General features: G+C 39.6%; 3 protein-coding genes across 4 annotated transcripts; all 3 read left to right on the forward strand.

Moving 5' to 3' along the window:
- The first annotated feature begins 1,189 nt into the window (after positions 1-1,189).
- On the forward strand, positions 1,190-8,376 carry slc13a3 (solute carrier family 13 member 3). 2 transcript variants are annotated; one of them, XM_041053779.1, is made up of 12 exons: positions 1,190-1,440; positions 1,896-2,074; positions 2,552-2,621; positions 3,115-3,294; positions 3,377-3,502; positions 3,793-3,885; positions 3,992-4,096; positions 4,240-4,337; positions 5,535-5,647; positions 6,416-6,577; positions 7,314-7,451; positions 7,530-8,376. In XM_041053779.1, the coding sequence occupies exons 1-12, from the start codon at positions 1,205-1,207 to the stop codon at positions 7,710-7,712; spliced, it is 1,683 nt and encodes a 560-aa protein (XP_040909713.1). In that variant the 5' UTR covers positions 1,190-1,204; the 3' UTR covers positions 7,713-8,376. The 2 variants fall into 2 exon arrangements, with proteins under 2 accessions (XP_040909713.1, XP_040909721.1); XM_041053787.1 differs by having other exon boundaries at positions 1,896-2,059.
- A 2,020-nt stretch (positions 8,377-10,396) lies between these two features.
- On the forward strand, positions 10,397-12,791 carry LOC121194216 (osteoclast stimulatory transmembrane protein). The gene is made up of 3 exons (XM_041056939.1): positions 10,397-10,496; positions 11,066-12,080; positions 12,187-12,791. The coding sequence occupies exons 1-3, from the start codon at positions 10,459-10,461 to the stop codon at positions 12,538-12,540; spliced, it is 1,407 nt and encodes a 468-aa protein (XP_040912873.1). The 5' UTR covers positions 10,397-10,458; the 3' UTR covers positions 12,541-12,791.
- On the forward strand, positions 11,424-18,065 carry LOC121194223 (thyrotropin-releasing hormone receptor-like). The gene is made up of 3 exons (XM_041056952.1): positions 11,424-11,438; positions 16,146-16,928; positions 17,667-18,065. Exons 2-3 carry the CDS (start codon positions 16,158-16,160, stop codon positions 18,063-18,065), a joined length of 1,170 nt encoding a protein of 389 aa, XP_040912886.1. The 5' UTR covers positions 11,424-11,438; positions 16,146-16,157.
- The last annotated feature ends 5,456 nt before the right edge of the window (positions 18,066-23,521 follow it).

Here is a 23,521-nt window from a genome sequence, read left to right on the forward strand (position 1 = left end):
AGAGGCTTCAAAGTGCTGCCCAACAGGCTCCTCTCAGCCAGTCTGGAGGTCCTTTTTCTTAGACGGAGCAAAAAACGTCCCTCTAGAGATGAAAATATCAGTTGTGTCCAAGAAGCTGTGGAGCGTCCACAAACAGCTGATTCTGCTGCTCACTCCTCTCCTGTTTCTGCCTTTACTTTTTACTCTGCCAGAGAAGGTGAGTGATTTTTTTTTTTAATCTGTGTGATTTCAAGTGTGCATCTTAATATTTCTAGTATTTTTCCATGAATGTTGAATGAGTCACATTATTTCACACAGAGGCTAAAACACCACCATCCTGTCAGTTATGAACATGAAAAAGAAAAGCACAGGCAGTTTGTGTGTCTAAAATCAGACTAATTCTCACTTTTTCAATCATAACACTATTTTTTTATTTATCAAGAGCAGCATTAATTATCATAAAGTATATTAAAGAGTTTTCTTACACTAGCTAAACAAAGTGTTCATTGCTTGACTGCATTGCCATTAGACTGAGCAACTTTAAGAAATGTCTGAACTAGAACTGAACAAATGATTCGATTAATTGATCAATGAACAGAAAAATAATCTGCAACTATTTAGATTATGGATTAATCATTTCTTTCATTCTTTTTAAGATGAAATATTGAAAAAAATGGCAATGGCTCCAGTGACTGATGAGCGAGGATTTGCTGTTTTTCTTTTAACTCTGTAAAGCGAACACCCTTGAGTTTTAAACTTTTGATTGAACAAAATAAGACATTTGAATGCACCACCTTGGGCTCTGAGAAGCTGTCATGGGTATATTTTCACTATTTTTGGCATTTAATTAGCAAATTAATAGATAATGCAAATAACTGTTTGATGGAGCTCCAGTAAAAACTCTTATCTTTATATTAAGCATGTCATAGAATCTAGTGTGCACTATATTTTACTTAATAGGAAAAAATGCCAACTCTCTCTTTCTCTGATGCAAACACACACACACACACACACACACACACACACACACACACACACACACACACACACACAATTCACTGACATCCCCAAAAACATGTAGTCCATCATCTGTGAAACACAGACTCATCTGAGTACTTCCTTTTTACTTGTGAACTCTCTTCATTGTTTCTGAAGTTGGCTGGACATTAACAACCACATGTTGCTTATCTTTTAGGAGGGAAAATGTCTTTATGTGGTGGTGCTGATGGCTATGTTTTGGTGCACAGAGGCCCTTCCTCTGGCTGTCACGGCGATGCTTCCAGTCTGCCTCTTCCCAACACTGGGAATTCTTCCATCCAAAAAAGTCTGCCCTCAGTACTTCCTCGAAACCAATTTCCTCTTCCTCAGCGGTCTTGTGATGGCATCGTCTATCGAGGAGTGGGGCCTGCATCGCAGAATAGCCCTGAAGGTCCTTACTATTGTGGGAGTAAAACCAGCTTGGTGAGAAAACTTTGCTGGAAGGATGTTTGAAGGATAATTCTGGTGTTTCTATATTTGCCTCATTGTCAGGAAATGCCATGAAAAGACCAAACCCCACAATGACTTGATCCTACTGACAAGTATTGTTTGTAGGATCTGTGCCACAGGGCTCCTTTCTTGTCCAAAAACTATTAAAAACACACCAGTGCACTGGACGACATGCTCCTCTCTTCTGAAGAATATTGGCACTGTAGCAGCATCCTACTGCTGAAAACAATCCCCAACATTATCATGACTCCTGTTTGGGTATCTTTTGCTAAAACCTAAAAGCTTAGGGAAGCCTGAAAGCATTGAGAAACAGACTTATATTGTTAGTTTTGATCTTTTCATGTGATTTACTGACAGTAAGAATATAAATATCTAAGAATATCTATCCTTTAACTGATTTAAGATTGGCAATTGTATTATTTTCCCAGGCTCATACTGGGAATGATGATGACTTCATCCTTCCTCTCCATGTGGCTCAGCAACACTGCCACAACAGCCATGATGCTCCCTATTGCTAATGCCATCCTGGAGAGTCTGTTTGGAGACCTGGAAACTCTGAAACAAAAGTGCAAGTACACAGAGGATCCAGAGGGTGATATAATAAATGGTGTGTTGTGTTTTTACTGTTTTACTAACTAACTAATCATGCAAGGACTGTGGTTACTGAAAGCACCTCCTATCGATATTTGTTTTTGTATTAACTATGGATTAAAATGACTGTCTATAAAACAAAAATGTGTACACACAGACAGCAAAAATGATTTTTGCATTCTTAACCTCGTCTGCATGAGCCTTTAATATGTAATCTAAGATGTGAACCTTGTACACTTTTTCCAATACACTGAGTCTTTGGATACAGTTAGTCACTATTCAAGTAGTAATTGATTGATGATGCTCTATTGACTCAAAGTCATATATTAAATATGTTAAAAGCTACAGCCTCCTAACAGAGCTAAAACTCACAATTTAACTCATGAAAGTTGATGCTGCACGTAGATTAGGTTTTTTTTTTGGTTTGTTTGTTTGTTTTATTTTATTGTGATATATGAACCTGACGCAAACTCACTGCTTTACTTTCTTTCAGGTCAGTCTACTTTAAAGCTGCATTCACTGCCCTCCGTGCCCTCAGAAAAACAAATGCTGTCAATAGATGGGTAAGAAGAACACAGAGATCGTTTGACACAATCCCTGCTAAAACAAAATGGTATTTTGATGTTGTTTTTGTTTGTTTATGTTTTTTTTTTTTTTACCTTTTTGGTCATCATTGACACCACTCTCATATCTATGGACTAAATCTGAAGCCGGAGCTATGCTAGCTGAGCCTGGTAGCTTAGCTTAGCGTAAAGACTAGAAACAGAGGAACACAGCGAACAAAATCCAAGAAATAGTCTAAGGACATAACCCCCCTTTAAAGTTTTAGTGATGCTAGTAGGTGGATTTCTTTTTACCTTCAGACAAAGCCAGGTTAGCTATTTCCCCCTGTTTTCAGTCTTTGTGCTAAGCTAAACTATCTACCTGCTCATGAGAGTGGTATCAATCTTCTTCCCCAGAATCTCAGACTGTTCCTTTAAAGTGCTTTGCTGGTTAACAGTCGCATGTTAAACCAATAAGGTCGATAAATAATGATAAGTGTCCTAACTTAAAAAGGGCGGATGGGACAGAGCAGACTGATCTGAGGTCAGCTGAGGAGATCCGATCAGAGTCGGAGTATCAGCTGAAGGTGTGGAAAGGATTCTTGATATGCATTCCTTATGCAGCCAGTATCGGAGGGACCGCTACGCTCACCGGCACGGCGCCCAACCTCATCCTGATTGGACAGCTGAAAAGGTCACTTTTTGTTTTGTGCAGCATTTAAATGGAGAACCGGTCATTTTTCCCACTGTTTGACAACAACCTTTGTGCTTTGCAGCTACTTTCCAGACTGCGACCTTATCAACTTTGGCTCTTGGTTTGCGTTTGCTTTCCCACTTATGCTTCTCTTCCTGTTTTTGGGATGGATATGGATTGCATTTCTCTATGGGGGACTGAATACACGGTAATGTGGTGTCTGACATTTGTTTGTTGCAGATTAAGAGATCTTATACACTTGTTAAAATGATTCTTGTATTTATAGCCTTACTATTTCTAGCTAAACCACCCTACAAACAGACAGCCAAGGCCAAATGCTATGACTATGGTTTTGATTTCATAGGAAGGAAAACACTTTTAATTGTACAGTCAGAATTACTGCTTGTTTTTCTTTGTAAATATGCAGTAATCTTCTTTAATCATTTCCTTTTCTTGATATACAATATGTGTCACACAGTATGTTTTCTTTTTGTGCAGACTGTGCTACCAGAAAAATGACCGAAGAGCCCAGGCAGAGGCCAGAGCCAAGGCTATGATAGAGGAAGATTACAGGAAACTAGGGCCCATAAAGTGAGGACTCGTGTATGTCTTCAAATCTCATGCAATAGATGGTGAATTAATACAGTTTTATAATAGAGCCTCTTACTGACTATTTACTCTCTGTACTCAATTTCAGTTTTGCTGAGGGAGCCATATCTTTCTTTTTTGTATTGTTTGCTGTTCTTCTGTTCACACGAGATCCCAAATTCGTCAGTGGCTGGTCTGTGTTTTTTAAAAAAGGGTAAGAAATGTGCACTTGATGAAAACACGACATACTTTGCTTGTAATTCAGTATAATACCTTTTCATAATAAGATATTATGCCAGAATCTATAAACTGATATGCTTTTTAATTATCTTTCTCTGTTAACAATCTCTTTGTCAGGTACGTCTCAGATGCCGTCACTGGTGTGATCATTGTGTCCATATTGTTCTTCTTCCCCTCGCAGAAACCTTCTCTGAGCTGGTGGTTTGACCCTCAAGGTCAGTGCAACAACAAATAGAAGTGATTCTGATTAACATTAACCTTTTAAACTATTATTTTAATGAGCGATAGCAAGATGAGCAGTTAGCAGACTGTGAGGCTGCCTCAGGACAAGTCAGAAGTTAATGTTGATGACGAAATATTTGTGAAAGATTCAAAGACATTCAGTCTGTGCCTCTTGCACAGCTGTTGCAAAATAGTGAAAATAAGCTGAGGAATGTTAATAATGTAGATTAGAGAGTCTGAGTAAAATTCAAGTCTGGATGTGAGACTGTAGTTTCTCTGTTTCTGTGATTAGAATAAGCTCTCAAAGCTATGTTGTCACACTTTGGGTTTTTTTTGTGTGTGTGTGCGTGTGCATGCGTGCGTGCGTGCGTGTGTGCGTGCGCGCACTTGTGCTTGTGCTTGTATTTCTATCTTTGTGAGGACCAGTTTTGGTGATAGACCACTTTTGGGAAAGTGGGGACATTTTGGCCGTCCCTCTCTTTCTGACACACGTTCAAAGGGCTCTTTGAGGGTTAAGACTTGGTTTTATGGATCAGGTTAGAATTAGGTTTTGATTAGGGTTAGGGTAAGGGGCTTGGGCCCTCACAAAGAGGTAGAAAAGTACAAGTTTGTGTGTGTGTGTGTGTGTGTGTGTGTGTGTGTGTGTGTGTGTGTGTGTGTGTGTGTGTGTGTGTGTGACTTGGCATGCGTGCAGACTGTAAGCACGTGTCTCGCGTGTGTTTGGAGACACGTGTGTGTGCGATTGTGTATATTATGTTCAGCTGGTCAAATAAACCACTGGCCGCAAGCAAGACCAGAAGTATTAAAAACATAGAGCCAAAGTAAAAACTACAAATAAAATACTTAAAAAAAAAAAAAAAAATCATAAAACATTCAACAGAAAACAAGATTAATGGCTTCTTTTTTGTTTAAAATGCAGATTTCATTTGGACGTCTTAAATGTATTTTTGGTTTCCAAAGAACTGTAGTTCTTATTTCTGTAATTAGTTTTGCTCTGAAAGCAAATCTAGTTTCGGATTCAAGACTTGTAAGCTGTAGAAAGCATCCCCTGTATTCATAGGAAATAAACAAGACATTTTTCATTGTTCATAACTTCATATTGAATTCTGTTTTATTACATGAGACTTAAGATTATTGAGTTAAAACTGTTTTTGTTTTGTTTTTTTGTTTCCTCCCACATTTTTCCTCAGCTTCAAACACACCTTATGTTCCTCTCTTATCCTGGAAGAAAGCCCAGGAGTCTGTTCCCTGGAATATCATTCTGTTGCTCGGGGGAGGCTTCGCTATGGCCAAAGCTTGTGAGGTGAAGATGTTGGTCCATGTGAAAAAAGTCATACACTTGTAATGAAATCAGACTGGATGAGTGTTTGTGTTCTGTTACATTTATTAAAGCAATAGGTCGACATTTTGGGAATCGTACTCATTAGCTTTCTTCATAAGAGATGAGAAGGTTGATGTCACTCTGATGCCTGTACCCTAAGTATGCTACAACCAGACAGTGGTTAGCTTAGCTTCGCATACAGATGGGAAATGGGGGAATCAGCGATCTTGGTTTTGTTCAAAGGGTAAAAAAAAAAAACACCAACGCTACTCCATCACACATCTCTTTTGTTTAAACTGTACAAAACAACAAATTGTGGTTTTGGGGGGCTTATGTGCAATGACAGGAAGTTCACCCACACACAACCTTTTTTCAGATTAAACAAGATATAACAGTTAATTTGTTAATTTTTTATCTTTTGGACAAAGTCAGGCTTTCGCTTTCCCCCTGTCTCCTGTCTTTATGCTAAGCTAACAGGCTGCTGGTTGTAGCATTATATTTAATGTATACTTTATACTCAGTTGTATCAATCTTCTCACATAATTGTCTGCAAATAAACACGTATCCTCAAATTTAGTGACTTTAAATTGTAAAACTTTACATGTCATGAGTCTGTGTAATAAGATGCATCTCCCCTCTCTCCTGTTGCCTCTGAGCTGCTCTGCTCTGTTTGGTTCTGTTCTCCTCTTTGCTTTATTATGCTGTGATTTAATCTTTGACCCTTAACCCCAATCTTGTGGCGTTTGGCAGGAGTCTGGCCTTGCCTCCTGGATCGGAGGCCACCTCCAACCTTTGGCTGAGGTCCCCCCAGCTGCAGCTGTGATGTTGATCACTGCCTTCCTGGCCTGTTTCACTGAGTTTGCCAGCAACACGGCCACAATTATAATATTTTTACCCGTCATTGCTGAACTGGTAAGACTGGTCTTCAACTTAAAAATGCGTAGACAGTTAGACTTTATTTAACTTTGTGCTCCTGTTATGTAACGGCCCGACAAAGAAGCCAGTCAGGCAGACAAACTGAGAGACTCTGTTAGAGGACAAAGCTTATGGAAGCTCATGAACTGGACAGGGAACAGGGTTTGTTGCTGACCTCGTACTTTATGTTGGTTAAAGACTTAGTAGACTTGTTAAACTCTTGCAGTAGATGTTCTCATGTTTATAGCCTGTTGGACATTAACTGTTGTCAGTAATTATTGTCTGGAGGTTTTGTACTTTGCAGTGGTTCCTATACTGAAAAGTACCTACTCAAAGAATCGTTTACAGGTTATATAGGAGGCTTAGTGACTGTCCTGAGTTGTAATTTAAATAAAAAGATTACTGAACCATAACCACTCAGAATTTTGCTCAAAGGGTCAGTTCAATATTTTAGCACTTATCATGAGAACAACTTTCTACCAAAGAAATATGGTCAAAATCCAGTACTTTGGTTCTGAGCAAAACTAATGACTAATAACTGCTTAGCAGATGTTAGCATGCTAACATTCTAAACTAAGATGGTGAACATGGTAAACAGTCTCACAGAGTTTGTAATAATGGTACCACCAAAGGGTCTGTGGTTTTAAAGAGTGCAACTATGGGATAAATGTGTCCAATATAATGCTTACAATATAACGTACAGTACATCCTGTCTTTGCGTTTGTCTCTGCAGGCTATTCGTGTCTCTGTGAACCCTCTGTACTTCATGATACCTGCCACAGTAGGATGTTCATATGCCTTCATGCTGCCAGTGTCCACGCCACCCAACTCCATCGCCTTTGCTTCAGGACATCTCATGGTTAAAGACATGGTAAGATACTCATAGCAGCACTCGAAACTAATATGATGCGTAAACTGCAGTTCATCACCCACACTCATGTCCTCTCAGGTGAAGACTGGCTTTGTCATGAACATCCTGGGTGTCCTCTCTGTCTCTCTGGCCATGAACACGTGGGGTATCGCCATGTTTAACTTGGACACGAATCCAGAATGGGCTCACCCCATCAACAAGTCTGCTGTTGTTACTGATGTGCACTTCTCTTCTGTCCAGTCACTAAACGCTACCCTCTGATCACTCACCCAATCTCAGCATGAGCACAGAAGAAGTATCAGAAGGTTGCGTAAAGATTTAACACTGAACAGGGACAAATGTCTGTCTGCAGACGTCTACACTGTCACTAAAATGCTCTGGGAGCTTCAGCTGTTACCTGATGCTTTTAATAAGCTTGTTATATTCATATGTCTTTTTAGGCTCTTAAGTGTTTTCATGCTGTGAAGTGTTAGTTTTGACACATTCTACTTTTTAGGTTAAAAATAATGCAGCAAATCAAAAACAAGCTGCATCATTTTACTCTTCCTTCTCGGAACTGGACCAGAGAAACTTTTAACCTCAACAATAACAATAACAACAACAACAGCTCCACTCTGAAGAGTTTTCTTTTTTTAATATATTTTTTTGTAACTCCAGTCAGACTGAGGAGTGCGCTGTTTGTACTGACGCTATTAGGCCTGACCTCTGCTGAAAGGATGAGAGAGGCATCTGTGAATAACTCCTTTAAAAAATATATATATTTTTGTTTAAAATCACAAAGAGATCATATTACTTGCTTATGTATTATATGGCACATGTTCCAAACATGACCAAAGCCACAATTCATAAATAGTATTGAATTAGTATTGAATCCTGACTAATGAAAGTGTAAATTTTTTTTACGTGATTTGCATTCATACAGTATAACTGCTCTCACGAATAAATTGTTTGAGTTCGTACTATGATAATTTAGTTGAATGTGGTCACTATTTGTCTGTAACAAGTACGAAAAACAGGTTTATTATTGTGAGAAAGAACTTGATAGCAGAATATCTGCAACAGCTAAATTGTGTTTTAATTTTTAATAGAAACCAACACCAAAATGAGGCTGTAGCCATACTCCTCCAGGTTTAACACATATTTTAACACATTTTGGCCTTTGAACCCACAAAGAGAGCCAGAGAGAGCGCACGGTTGTAAATTCCTCACAGTGTTTATTTGGTGTTGTAAACTGTCTGAAGTCACAAGGCACAACAACAATAGTTAACTTGTGTGTGGCTGTGTGGTTACTCAGTGTTAGTGTTCAGTTAGCGTGAGTGTTAGCGGGGTCAGTGCGGAAAGGTCCTGTTACATTTAGATGCAAAGCTGTAAAATACCCAACCACAGACCAGGACAGGATGTTACCATTCGTCAGCACAGCACAAATAAACAACAGATTTGTACCAAAGCTGATTTATAGCTTTGCTATTTGAGAATCCAAAGACCAAAAGTTTTCATCCTCAGTTGTTACTAAAAATAAATTTAACTGACAAATTTCTGTTTTGATCAGTGGCGTAAGGCGACTTTTACAGATAGGCAAGCAGAGCCGAGGAACAAGCTACACCCATCCCCCCACACCACAAAACACCACCTCAATATAAGATTCAGCGGTTTAGTTCACCAATGAGGAAAAATGGACCAGACTAAAAGAAAAAAGCATAACTCTACTGCATGTTGCTGCTCTCTGCCTGGACATTTTGACCTTTACACACTCCTTCCTGGCTGAAGAAGTATTAGGATTATTAGTTTGTACTGACTGAAAACTTATAACGTACAGTATAGAGGAAAATTATCTAAAAAAAGAACCCTAACTCCTCGTATCACCGGACACAACAGTAAAACAGCCTGACACAGTGGCCAAATAACGTACATGTACAGTCACACACTTAATACACTTCCCCTGGGTGCTTCAAGTCCAGGAGAAAAGTATCTGCTGGCAGGTTGATTTGGGGCTGAATTAGCACCCACATCCAACTACTCACTGTCTGACGGGTGAATAGCAGTTGTGCGACTTTGAGACTGACAATATTATTCATAATAACTTTTTTCATTGTGATGTGACAGTATGCTTTGTTTTTTTGTCATTTAAACTTGAAACCAGTTAAACACAACTGGCTTATTAGGCTGCAGTTCCTCTAGCTGCTTTACACTGAGTGACACCGAGGAAGATGGTGGACAGATGAGGTCCTGACAGTTTTACAAAATGTGGCTGCTGCCATTCAGAAAGTTATTACTAATAAGTGAAGAAGACCCAGACATATTAAAAGTTTTATTTTCAGTTGCCAAATGATATAGAGAACATTTATGGATTGATATTCATTAATTCAGATTTTACATGTTGATTTTCAAGCCCTGTGAATTGCTGGGCCTGAGCTCCAAGTGGGTGGACTCAGGCCCAGGTCTACCTAGGCTCACCCGTGGCTACGCGTATGATTTGAAAATGTGCAGTAGTCATCAGTTTTGCAGTCTATTTTTGTGACAAACTGGTGGAAAGTGAACAGGAAATAGTTCAGCAATGCAACCAAACTGCTGAACTTTCCCCCCTTCAGAACATGAGTGGAAAAAAAAAAAACAAAAGCCCTTTTAGTTTAGTAGTTATGCATTTTGTTTGAGTGGAAGGGTTTTAGATAAAATACGTGAGATCACAGTCTGTCAATCTGTCAGCCGACTGAAACAAGTACTGCAAATTACATCAAATCAAACGTCACTCTGGAACTGCACTGGGGTCAGTGTGACCAGTGTCACATTGTGTGTGTGTGTGTGAATGCATCGTGCCTCTCCGTATGATTTTGTGTCATATATGGTTTACATGGAGTAGAGCTGTCATTTCGTTTCTCACGTGGGAACTTGTAGGCGACCAACAAACACCAACATGACCGTGACTGTTCAGAGAAGTTCCCCTTTTCACCTTCACAATGCTCCAACATTTCCCAGTCCTGTTTTTTCTCAACCTCATAACTTCACAGAGATGAGTTTTATCACAGAGACTGTTATTGCTCCTCTCAGGTAAGATTTTTTTAAGCATTTTTAATTCAGCCTTAATCGTCTGTCTGCCTGTGTCTACCTACTGTACATAGCTATAGGGCTTATGTACATGTTTTTACTCTTAAATGTGTGTTTCATAAGCCTACATAAATAAAAAATTACAGTATTATTCTTTAAAGCTACAAATCTGAACAAAAAAGGTCCTTTGAAATTATTTATAATTTCATAGTAATATTTTTACAATATATGTGAAAAACCATGTTTTACAGAACTGAACCTCCTCTGAGTTAAAGAAAAACTTAAATTCAGTTTCTTCTTTTTCTTGCACTTATTTCCAGGAGTCTTGTCATCACCATTATCACACCAGTAAACTGTTGTTTGTCAATAAATAGCATATCTCTCCTTAAAGCCACAAATAATCTATTTTTGTTTGCGTGTGGATTAGATCATTGAGATGTACTGTGTTAATTACTGAGTGTCAATATTCTGATCTGTTTCTCAACAAGAAAGCAAATAAGCGAATTACAGAATTACGAAAGTGTCAAACTGTTCCTTATCATTGTTCAGGCTGTATTTTTTTTTATCCTCAGGAGCAGAACAGGATCTTGCAGACAGGCTTTAAAATCTGTCCTGCTATACCTCTGGGATGTTTACTCTGCACCTACACCTGCTGGCAGAGACGTCCTGACTCTGCTGTCCCTCTGTCTCACACTCGCCATCATTACCGGTGGCCTGCTGCATCACTGGCTGTCCAAGACTCTGAGATATGACCTTGAAGCGTCTGTTCAGACTGTCTGCATCTACAGCGTGGCTGTGTTTCTGGTCTCATTCCTGTGTCACCCTCTGCGCTGTGTGCTGACCATGACTCTGCCCACTTTCTGTACCAGACAGGGACGCAAACTGCTCATCTCGGCCTCTGTCATGATTTTAGTGGTGAACGTCATCCCTAATATCACGGTGAACGTAGGGGCGGTGGCGCGCATCCTCAAGTGCACTGCCGAGGGATTTACGAAGACTTTGTTAAACTCTTCTGAACCCTTGAACAACGTGAAGCGAGACCTTGTTGAAGAAACCATCAAAGTGAAGAGGGAAGACTTGAGCATTGTCACTAATTTAAGGAAGTTGGATCACTTCACACGTGTTGATGTGTCAGAAGTTAAAAGCAGGTTTAACAAAATGATTGGGCAGATAGAGGTCAACTTCTCGCATGCCAGGAGCCTGCTAAAAGAGTGCAAACTGCTGTCCAACCGGATTCTTGCTGCCATATTTGTTGCTTTACTAATCTTTGAATCCGCTCGCTACTTGAAATCTTACCTGACCTCAGTTCAGTTTGACAATACCTACATCTCCAAAGAGCTCCTGAAAAAAGCGACTCCTGCTGGTGATAAAAGACCAGCTAAAAATAAAATCAGTCCTACAAGCTGTAAAATAACAAGTCAGGAATGTACCTCGTGCTTCATTTCACTGGTTGTGGTGACGTTATATTTCATTGCAATAACTTCAATAGTAGCTTTGGATCATGTTGTATATCACATAGTTCAGGTGACTGTGCCCTGGTTACTGGATTTTCCACCTACATCTGCCAGCATAAGTGTCAATTATAAGGTAAGACAGCACACAGACTGTTTCACCACTGCAGCTCATTAGATTCTGCTTGCAGCATTTATTTCCTCACTTTTAGGCTTTTCATGTGTTTGCTCTTGTTTTTTAGGTTCGGTGGTTCCCCCCTGCATTCTGCATTATCCCACAATCCTGCATCACACGGGAGCTGACAAACTTCCACAGGGATTACAAATGGGCCTTCAGCCCCGAGCCATCGATCTGTGATGTGACAACCTCATCTCCAAACCTGGGAGTCGCACTCCTGCTGGGATGTCTCTGGCTGATGAGCTACTCTCTGGTGTTCCTCGAGGTTTATGCCGGGCGGCTGCGCAGGAAAATCTCTGCATCCTTTTTCAGAAAGCAGGAGGAGAGGAGGATGGCTTATGTGATGAGAAAAATGCAAGTGAAGCAGGATAAAGCAGAGCGAAAAGAGACTGTTTCTGTTGAGCTTGCATGTGGGTGAAGTTGTCACTGTAAATGCAGAGGCTGTCTCATTTTTCTGAAAGTGTTTTTGGTCTTGCTTGCAACACTTAGTCAGTCGCCACCATGAGGTTAATACTTTGGTTTGTAGAGAATTGTTGATGCAACTATTGGATGGATTACCATGAAATTTGATACAGATATTCTTATTAACATGCAGCACCACCAGCCAAAGTCAGAGTTTTTCCTCATCCAGTGAAATCTCAGCATCTACTTGACGTATTGGCACAGAGATTCATGGATCCTGTACAGTGTATCTAATGATTCTGGTGATCCCCTGACTTTTCCTCTTGTGCCAGGATAAATATCTTGTCGCTTTGAGTGAAATGACTCATTAAACTTAATTATTCAGTACTTTTGTTACCAAAACCTGCAAATCTAATGACTTTGTATTTAGTGATAATTAGCATGCTACACAGGTGCTACATGATCAAAATTCTGAGCATGTTAGCAAACTGTCAGCATTTAGCCCAAAGCACCACTGTGCATAAATTCTGCTGCCAGCAGGCTGCAGACTCTCAGCTCTTTTTTCCCACAGCACTGTTTTTTTTTTCGTTTGAGTTTGTTTTGCAGCAGTTAGCTCTCTCTCTTATGCTGAGTTTCTGTTTCAACAAAGCATAAACAGATGAAAGGGCTTCCTGTGTATGAAATACTGTTTTGACACCTTTTCCTCAGCAAGCGTGTCACCACTCGACAGCCTCCGCTTAAGCGTCCACAAAGCTGATGTGGTTTTCACAGTAATGTCCCAACATCTGCTCAGTTTGTATCCACCATGTTTGACAGGCACTTGCCTGGTAACACTTTTTTCACAGAAAAGCGAAAAGTACTAGGTATGTAGGTAGGTAGCTGTGTGTGCAGTGTTGTTTTTCTTCTTTTGTGGTTCAGTCTGTTATTTCTTGTGTTTTCTACCCCTCATTTCCACTAGATGCCACTATGGTTCTTTAGACAAATGATGACAGAGAATAACACAGTAACTGTAAGTCATATGTCTGGAAATGAACAGCAAGTAGATTAGATCTTACAGTTTTTTTTTCAATATTGTATTGGCCCAGATAACCTTAATAGATTAAATGAATCTGTTTCATTTCCATATCCAATAATCCACCAGCCTATTTTAGTGTGGCCTTATAAAAAAGAATCACTTCTTTTCTCTGAAGAAGTCCTTTGAATATCAGCACTCTCCTGCTTAAAATTCCCATGAGGCTTCAGGAGTTTATTTTAAGACCTTATCCCAGAATAATAATAGAATACCTCTCTATCATCTATTTTTACACATGACTTCTTGTCTACTTCTTGATTGTCTCAAAATTCAGTACTGTTGTAGGTCCATAAATTATAAATTATTTATATATTTTCTGTTAGTTATATTTTCACATTAGTGTGTTGCTTAATGTGAATGTGAAATTTCTGGGATTATGCTCATTGGAGATTTATTGACCTGAAAGATCATGTCCCCATCCCAACAAATAGAAATATCCTCTTTCATTTTACATACATTTACCCAAAGTTCAGCCTGGCATGTTTGGTACTTTGAATCTCAACTAACACTTGAAATAAATGTGGGTTTGAACACATGTTTGATCCACAGCATGAGACACACTAGCAGACTGTAAGGAAGTAAAAGAAGATAAAGATATAAATATAAATAAAGAAATAATCATTGTTAGACACAATATATGCCAGACTTCTCAGCACACAGCAGTTTCAGACAATTTTTTAGTGAAGCTGTTACCCGTTCATTAGATGCAGTCTGGTGCAGACTCCACTTTCTGTGACAGAAAGCTATTTTTCTAAAAGATGCAAGAATCTGTTATGTATTAGCATTCACACTGGCAGTCCTGTCCACAGATAGAGGGTTAAAGAGCTCTCCGAGCTCTGAGTGGTTTGTTAGAATCTGTTTTCATAGCTTTGAGAAGCAGATCCAATGAATGAAATGAAAACAATGAATTTTAATCTCATCTAATGTTGTCAGCTATTGGAAAAATGAGGCTGTAACAGTATCAGCATCTACCGCAGTGTCAGACTGCCGGGAGCTGTGAAAGTTCTCCCAAATGTTATAGGAATAGAGAGGATCTTAATCTTATGATGTGTGTTCCACATTTGTCCCTCAGGAGACAAGAACATTTTCCAATTCTACGCTGAAGAATCTGTGCAGAACCAAGGAATCCAAAGATGTCAATTTGTCCTTTCACTCAAGATGAAGTGTTAACTAAATTATGTCTGCTAGTGGCAAAAAAAAAAACAGGTCTGCTTCGTAATTAGTGCCATTTCAGTTCAATGGCCAATCACTGCAGTGGATGATGTGTTGAATTGCAGGCTACCTCCTCCGTTCTTTCAATAATTACAGGGTTTATGGTTCCAGCCATGGCCACAGTGGTTGACATGATATTCTGAGCTCGGATGGGGAGGTGGAATTGATTTTCAAGTTGGTGGCTGAACAAGGCAGCGTGTTCCAGTGTGGATATAATGGTGTGCGATGTGAGAGGGAGGGGTGCACCGGGAAAATAGAGAGGGAGAGAGAGAGAGACATATGGATGACTAAAGCGGCTCTGGAGGAGGACGGAGCAGTCATCTGTGTTTCTTGGTTGATTGCACCTGAGTGCTGCAACCATGTCAGAGAGAGCGTTGCCTGCTGCAAAGGATGGTTAACTGGTAAGGTGATTTTCTTATCCTGAAAATATTTATTTATTCTCTCATGATTTTTATTTTTCTTGACATGAAGCACCTGTAAATCTTTATTTCAGAAAAGGGGAGACTGAGTTTTTGCTGAGAGGAGGGTGGTCTGACTTCTCTGGGAGAGCAGGTGAGGGTCTTTTAATTTTCATTCACCTGGGATTTACATTTTAGCCTTCCGTTCCAAGCTTAATGCTAAAAAACAAAACAAAAAGGGCATCGGATAGTTGCAAATGATGGCTTTAGTGTGTGCAGCGTGTCATTAAGCTGTTCTCTATCATATGCAGAGGACAACAATTATGTCGCTGTTTCAGGGCTTAACTTTTCACATCAAAGTCAACTAGTTATTAGGTCCAATAATTTAAATATGAAAAATGCAGAATACACGTGGATCTTTATGAATATTAGTGATAAAATGTCAATCTCTAATATCTATCAGCAGTTGTTCTCCCTTCACTTTAGTCTGCATCATGACAAAAAAGTTTGACAAGATAAGTTAAATGTGTCATATAATCTTGGCCTTTTATTTGGTTCCTATTTATTCTATGACAGAAAGTGGCTGGAATATTTATAATGTTGTTTTGTTTCCTATAAATTCTAAAAATGTTAATTCTACTTCAAATGTGCACATTAATGGTTATTGTGAAAATTATTTTTACACGGATGCATTAAATCTACAGTAACTTGCTTTTTTGTTTTTTTGTTTGTTTTTTAGCCACTTGGGGGCAGTGGAAACAAGTTGTAAACACGACACTAGCGGGGGGATCAGACCTCGCTTTTTAACTAAGAGAAATTTTAAATTTTGCCCTCTTCTGCCTAATAATTTTAGTACAGTCCCTACTCATTCTCTCTTTGCCTTCTGTCTTTAGGATTTTTGTTTTGTGTCCCTGGAGATCAACTGAATTGTGGTTGCAGGACTTGAACACCATGGAGAACAACACAACCATCTTTCAGGAAGTCACGCAGGTTTTGAACATGACAGAAATACCTCTGAACCCTCTTGAAGAGCAGGTCATAACAATACTTTTGACAATGCTCATCTGCGGAGTTGGGATTGCTGGGAATATCATGGTGGTGCTGGTTGTGCTGCGCACCAAACACATGGTGACCCCCACCAACTGTTACCTTGTCAGTCTGGCTGTGGCAGACCTCATTGTGCTCTTGGCTGCAGGGCTGCCTAATATCTCCGATGTTGTAGCCTTCTGGATTTACGGCTACACGGGATGCTTGTGTATAACTTACCTTCAGTACCTGGGCATCAACGTGTCATCCTGCTCCATCACAGCCTTCACCATTGAACGATACATTGCCATTTGTCACTCCATAAAGGCACAGTTCATTTGCACCGTTTCCCGGGCCAAGAGGATCATAGCTGGCGTCTGGGTCTTCAACTCGCTCTACTGCATTATGTGGTTCTTCTTAGTGGACACAGATGAAACCGTCTATACCAACGGAGTGGTGGTCACTTGTGGCTACCGTGTCTCCAGGAGCCTCTACATGCCAATCTATTTCCTGGACTTCACTCTGTTTTATGTGATCCCGCTCATTGTGGCCACTGTGCTCTACGGACTCATCGCGAGGATTTTGTTCATGAGCCCTCTGCCGTCGCACCTCAACGAGAGAGGAGGGTCGGTTCACCAGGGTCACTCAAACAGCACCAACAAGGCCAACAAGGGTGCAGTCTCTGCAAGGAAGCAGGTACTGGAGGGGCTTGTCTGACACCCAGTAAAGCTCTGACTTAATGAGAAAATATTCTCATGAACAATTTCTGATTTAAAAATCCAACATTGTTGAGGTCAGTTGGTCATTCCACTACTTTGGTCCAGACTGAAATACCTCATTCATGATCACCAGATGATGAATCCTATGGATTTTTTTGTCATCCCCTAACTTTTTCTCTTGTGCCACCATATGACTTCTGACATATGACTATGATATTTGTGAAAGTTTTCATCTAAAGGTCAAAAATTTGCTTTATCCAAAACTTTGGTTTGTGACCAAAATCCTACAAGACTAATGACATTCCCATCAGCCTCAGCTGCACTCTGTGTTTAGTGCTAATTAGCAAATCATGAGGCTCTTGATAACATCTTGCCATTGAGTGTGGTTTATTGGAACGTCTGTGTAACATTTCAGACTTCGGACATGGTGCAAACAGGTTATTTTCTAGCATAACCTGACCTTTAGCATTGTCATTGTGAGTATGTTAGCACGCTGACATTACCATTTAGCTCAAAGTACCACTGTCCTTAGCAGCCCCACAGAGCTGCTTGCAGGGATGTAGATTCTTATTGTAGTAATGTATAATGTAATGTAATGTATAGTAATCCTATTAAGATGATTATAATTGTACTCTTCCTCGTTATTGTCACATAAGTACATCACTGTCTTGTCTTTAGTTTCCTTGCTTCTCTATCTCCTTCTCTGTCTCAACAGATAACGAAGATGTTGGCTGTGGTGGTCGTCCTCTTCGCCTTGCTCTGGATGCCGTACCGAACACTGGTGGTGGTCAACTCCTTCATCGACCCGCCTTACCACAACACCTGGTTCCTGCTCTTCTGCCGGATGTGCATCTACACCAACAGTGCCATCAACCCCATCATTTACAACCTCATGTCTCAGAAGTTTCGCGCCGCCTTCAAAAAGCTCTGCAAGTGCAGCTGGCAACGCAAGGAGAAGGCACCCGAGTACAATGTGCCGATGTATTACAGCGTGATGAAGGATTCATCCCATGAGAGCAACGAACCGGTCACGGAGCAGGAGGACGTGAGTGGCCAAACCATCAAGAGGTTCAATGTAACGCATGATAACACAAGCACTTTCAACATCTCTTAATAAAGGCTTTTATGAGTTTGCTGGGTTCATTAGCACAGACAGTGTGTATGATAAATTCTTTAACATTATCTTTCATTTTAAAGTTTAAAATTGCTGTTATTTCCCCTCCTCAGTGGATAAAGTATTTATTGACGCTTGAGACTGTAGATATTCTTCGTGTTTGCTGTGACACAGGCTGCATTTGTGGTGTCGTAGTTGTGGTGCTTTTTCTGAAGTATTGTAACTGGGTTGTAGATTCAGTATTTGAGATCAGGCTTTAATGTACTTCAGACTGCTTAGAGGGACACAGTTGCATTATAATGTGTTACACAAATATGAGTGGTTCTTTGAAATGTTCTTGGAAATATTGATCTCACAATTTTAGTGCACACGAATAAGACATGAAGTAAGAAGGACTGGGGAAGATGGATATTTTATGTGAAACGTGTTACTGGTGCTGTGCGTGGTGCATATTTTTCATTTTTTGTCCAAAACAATGTTCAGACTTTATGTTTTAGCCAGGTCTTGTTCTGTGCCACAAGGGACCTAATCAAATTATCAGTATAAAGTGTGTCTGTGTCTCTTGATAACAAGTGCACTCCTGTGCTCAGGCTGAAGTGTACTGCACTCTCAGATGCAGCACACTCTTCAACAGCACTGATAAACAAACAGACATTTCAAGGCATCACATCATGTGACTGCATATTACAAAAGTGTTTTGGTATTTAATCAAAAAGTTTCATCGCTGATCCTCCGGAGCTAAAGAACTACATTTGTTCAGAGGGAAAACCTAACTAATTGCCGTAAAATGTGAATAAATAATATAAATCAAATTATTAGTGGTAATAGGGATGGCCATGTCCATTCCAAGCACATCGGTCCAGTTGACATACCTCAATAACTGGATTGGTTGTCATTAAATTTTGGACAGATATTCATGGTTCCTAGAGGATAAATGCTAATGACTTTTGAGATCCTGAATTGTGATCTGATGTTTCCTCTCTCTCTTTTCCTCCTGGATGAATTGCGTTCCCTGAAAAATTCCACCATGGAGCTAATGGAGCTAGAAGTACTGTTCACAGCATGTACAGTACTTTGCGAACAATTCCACGATGCAATACGGCATATTTTACAGATGCAAAAATAACTATTGTGAGACTCAAGAACTGTTACTGATGATGTGAAATGATGACAGTTTACTGCTCACCGTGAGACCTCCTGTCAGACCCGTGTGGGCATGTGCAGACTGAGCTTGACTGACAGCTCCCTTACGCTCCCGTTACCTTTGTTGCACCTGTTGGCCGTGGACCATTTACACCATTATCATTGTTATTGCTTAATAGAGTTTGTTGACAACATGTAATTCCCAGAATAGCTCCATCTAATTTCACTATGTCTAAAGGTCTAATTATCCAGAGTAATTGAGAACACATGTGGGTGTACAGGGCTTTTAATATTAAGTGTTTTAAGTCTCAGCTAGAATGTTTTTCTTCATATACTGACTTACTTAGGTTACCAATGTTAAAACAAGACAAAAAGAATAACTCAGCCCATCCACTGAAACCACTTGTGACTCCAGAGTAACTGTGCATGTGGGAATGGTTTGTATCAACAGATTTCCAGTCTGACAGACTGCGAGGCAGGAACTAATGACCATGGAAGCTCTGATAGCAAACAAATCAGTTCCAATGCAAAACATCAGCCAAGTCAGGGAAGGAAAATAAAGTTGTTGTTGAGATAATCTGAAAATAATTTTGCAGTCTCCCTCGTTGTACTGCTTTCGTCTTGTGCTGTCACCCACAACACTGCATGTCTCTGTATCTCAACATATTCACCTCTCTACTTGTCATGTCAAGTTGGTATTGAGTATCAAGCACACCAATATAAGACGCGTGTATAAATCCCTTTCATGGTTACGTGAAGCCATAAGTTGGTCTTGTGTAATTAAATGTATACAGGCGTTGCGGTTTCCTGTGGACTGTGGGATTAACAAATCCCTTAACAACTCTCAAACGGTATACATTCTCTTTATTTATGAGATTTTTGTGTGTTGACTTAAAAAAAATCTTGAGAGTTATTCATCCAGAAATGTCTTTACAGAATTGTGCCTTAATGTAGATTTATGTAAGCTGAAGTGAAAGTGTAGATATACTGTACTGTAGGTATATGGTATTGGGTTTGAATAGGTAATAACAGATGGACTATTTCAAGGACACACTTACAATTCTCTGTTGTTTTGATTTGCATTAATTAGTCTATATCTTGCCATGTTTGACAGAGCAAAACAGATCACACCTTTGTTTGCTTTTTTTCCAAGTCATGAAGTTGTTGTTGCCGGTGGAGTGAAGCTACTGTCAATAATCAACCCTGTCAGTGTTTTCTAATGTGGGAGCCATATTCTCAGTCACGTTGAAAATATCTCATAAAGCAATTAAGTCCCTCTGGACATTGTGCAGGCTGTACAGTGCTGATAAATTCCATATGAGGGGTTTTTATGATGAAAGGGGTGTCACAAGGGTCTGAGGGAAAGAATCAGTGAAGGCAGAAACACACACTCACAGTGAAATCTACAGCCAAGAGGCAGCTAGTGGCTCTCTTGCCCCCAGAGTGCCATTTATACTTTCTACTCAGCCCTATAGCCAACCCTAACTCAGCCCTCATGGAGCTATGGCATATTGTTTTTGGGGAGATTTGTTTTGTTGAATGTCAGAAAGCGTGAAGTCTTTTTCTGTAACCAGCAGGTGATTTGACGGGGGATGAGGGGGTGATGCCTTCTCCTTTGTTAGCAAAATGATCAAAACATATCCCCCTTATTAACCTGCCATCCGCCCTCTTCCTCTCCATATAACAGAGAGAGTGCAGGGGCAGGATAAGTCTAGTCTGCCTGACTTACTGATCCTTTATGGGGCTGAGGTTTGTGTAAGTTAGAATCTATGGCTCCGATCACAGCTCTGAAATATCAGGAAAGGTGCTGTGTATTGGTAAATGTGTAATGTCAGTTTTGTCTTGGATCTATAATATTCTCTAAACAATATACTATAGATATTATAGAGCAGTGTCACCTTCGTGATCAAGGTGACAAGTGTTTGGGCTGAACTTGAATTTAGGACTTTTTATTATCATCTTCCTCCAAACATGCTTCTTACTCAGTAACGTAAACACATCATTTCGATATCTTCTTCTGAGAAATTAACCAAATGCTGTTGAAAGTGTATCACAGATGAATCTCAGAAAGCTACTACACCTCACAGACCTTTATTTAAAGATCATGAATAAATCATAGGGTGAGTAACAGCTAGCAAGATAGGTGGCAGCTAGTATAATATATTTTAATCCCTTTTGATAATAGAGAAAACAAAGAGCTGTTGTTCTGCAAGAATGAATAATTTATCTACTGCATCGTCAAGAGCTCTTGTCTTCTTAGTATCAACACATATAATCAAAGGGCAGCCGGGGTGTTCTGTGTTGTTTAGGGAAGCCCATTACGCTGCGCTGAAGAGACTGTTTATTATTTCTTGTCCATTAATCCTCCTGTGTTTGAATGAATATCTCTATTCTGTTCTGTTCTAGAGGCGTCTTCACTGAAACTACAGAAAGCTGAGAACAGACTTTGCTAAGACAAAGTGGGGAGGTGGGAGATGGGTTTTAGCAAATCTAAAACTTTATTCCAGAACTCTAAAAGAAAAAAGTTTAAGCAGAAGTAGGTGCTAATATGCTGAACATGTTTTAGTGTATTTAAATGAAATACTTAACAATTGTGAAGAATGAGTGAGGAGTGAGCCAAATCCCATTTAAATTTATGCTTTTTATGGATCAGAAAAGAATATTTTCTTGTCTTACATGTACAAAAAGAAGTGGACTATGGGGACTTAACCAGTGAATTAAACCAAAACATTTGGAAAGCATCTGACAACTAATGGCAATTTACATTTTATTAGATGAAAATTTTTGCCAGACAAACCCGCATTGGTGTCTCCCCTGTGTCAAGCTCATTCAAATGAATGAGGTGGCTGTATTTTTCCACAGTGGGCTGTGGACTGAATGTGGCCTTGTTTTCCACTTTCTCCTTCGTTTAGACAGGGAAATCATAAAGCGGGGGAAATGGTGCAGAGTTGATTCAGAAGAGTCCTAAATACAACTCACAGAGCCAGGATTGAAATTATATGGCCTGTACATATGTTGCTGTTAAAGCCAAGCAGGATGTTTGAATGTTGGTGGTGAATTAAGTCAACGCCTGAGCCATCGGCACAGAGCACGTGTGAATCTATTTTCAATGCAGTTGCTATAATGTTATATAGTGTATAATTCTACAAATTGTACTATGCAGAAATATGAGATTGATTTCATTTGATCATTAAATTTGATTGCACAACACTGAGAGGGAAAAAGACATCTCTCAGAGTATTATTCTGTTTTGGGAAAATTGCTTATCTAAAAACAAATTTAGAGAAATAATTTAAACAACATTGGGTTAACACTGTCACAAATAAAAGCCAATACGGTTCATTATTGAAACTGTAATGAATACAGTTGCAGGCTGTGAACTTAATTTTCTGGATCAAATGCAGTCCTGAGAAATTGTGCTTTCTTAAATAACTAATTTAAACCCAAAACGGATATTTGAAATGTCACAGTCCAACTACAATGCGTGCACTTTGACATTTCCAATATAAATCCTTTTGGAGTGAGAATATGGCTTAAAGGTCCACCCCCACAGGTGTTTTCAGTTATCTAGCTTCATTAGACCTCCTCTCTGGACTGTGTGGGTGTCCTCATTCTGTGCTCGACTGAAACATCGTTCACTTTTCTCTTAGTTTTCTTGCACCTGCTTGTGTTGGAGCAGAGGTCTAATCGGTCAGAATAATTGAAAACAGCTGTGTGGCGGGTGGAGGGCGGGTGACTGGCTGTGTCAGGCCTTTAAGCTCATTCAGTTAGGGAGTATGACAAGGATGCTATTCATCCGTTTACCTGTTTGTGATATTGTGGAATTTAAAGAGCCATCATGGAGGCTTTGAGCTGGTATTTCTGTTGAGTACAGATGTTGATGGTACTCTGCCTTCATATTAGTCCATAATCTCTGAAGCAGTCTCTTCCAAATACAGGTGGGGATGCCACAATGAGTTTCAGCAGAAATACTGTTTGTTTATATCCTACTGCGACTCAGATTCACATGTTTGAATGTGTGAGTGTAATTTGAGAATCAATCAAATTATACCATATGTTTTTGTTTTTTTATTGAACTTATTTACAGCACTCAGTGTGGGATTTATTCATTACTCTATTTTCACATTTCTCCAAATGTTATATATTAACTATTATACATAACAGTTGGTGTTAAAAGAGAAGACATGTAGTTTTGAGGCTGCACACTGTTACAGACCCACAAAAAGAATGAATCTTTACTAAAATATCAGCTGCTGTATACTACTGACGGACACTATACAAAAGGCTCTGGCAGTGAGCTCGTTAAGGGGGGG

This window comes from Toxotes jaculatrix, chromosome 2 (assembly GCF_017976425.1).
Source record: "Toxotes jaculatrix isolate fToxJac2 chromosome 2, fToxJac2.pri, whole genome shotgun sequence".
NCBI classification, from domain to species: domain Eukaryota; kingdom Metazoa; phylum Chordata; class Actinopteri; family Toxotidae; genus Toxotes; species Toxotes jaculatrix.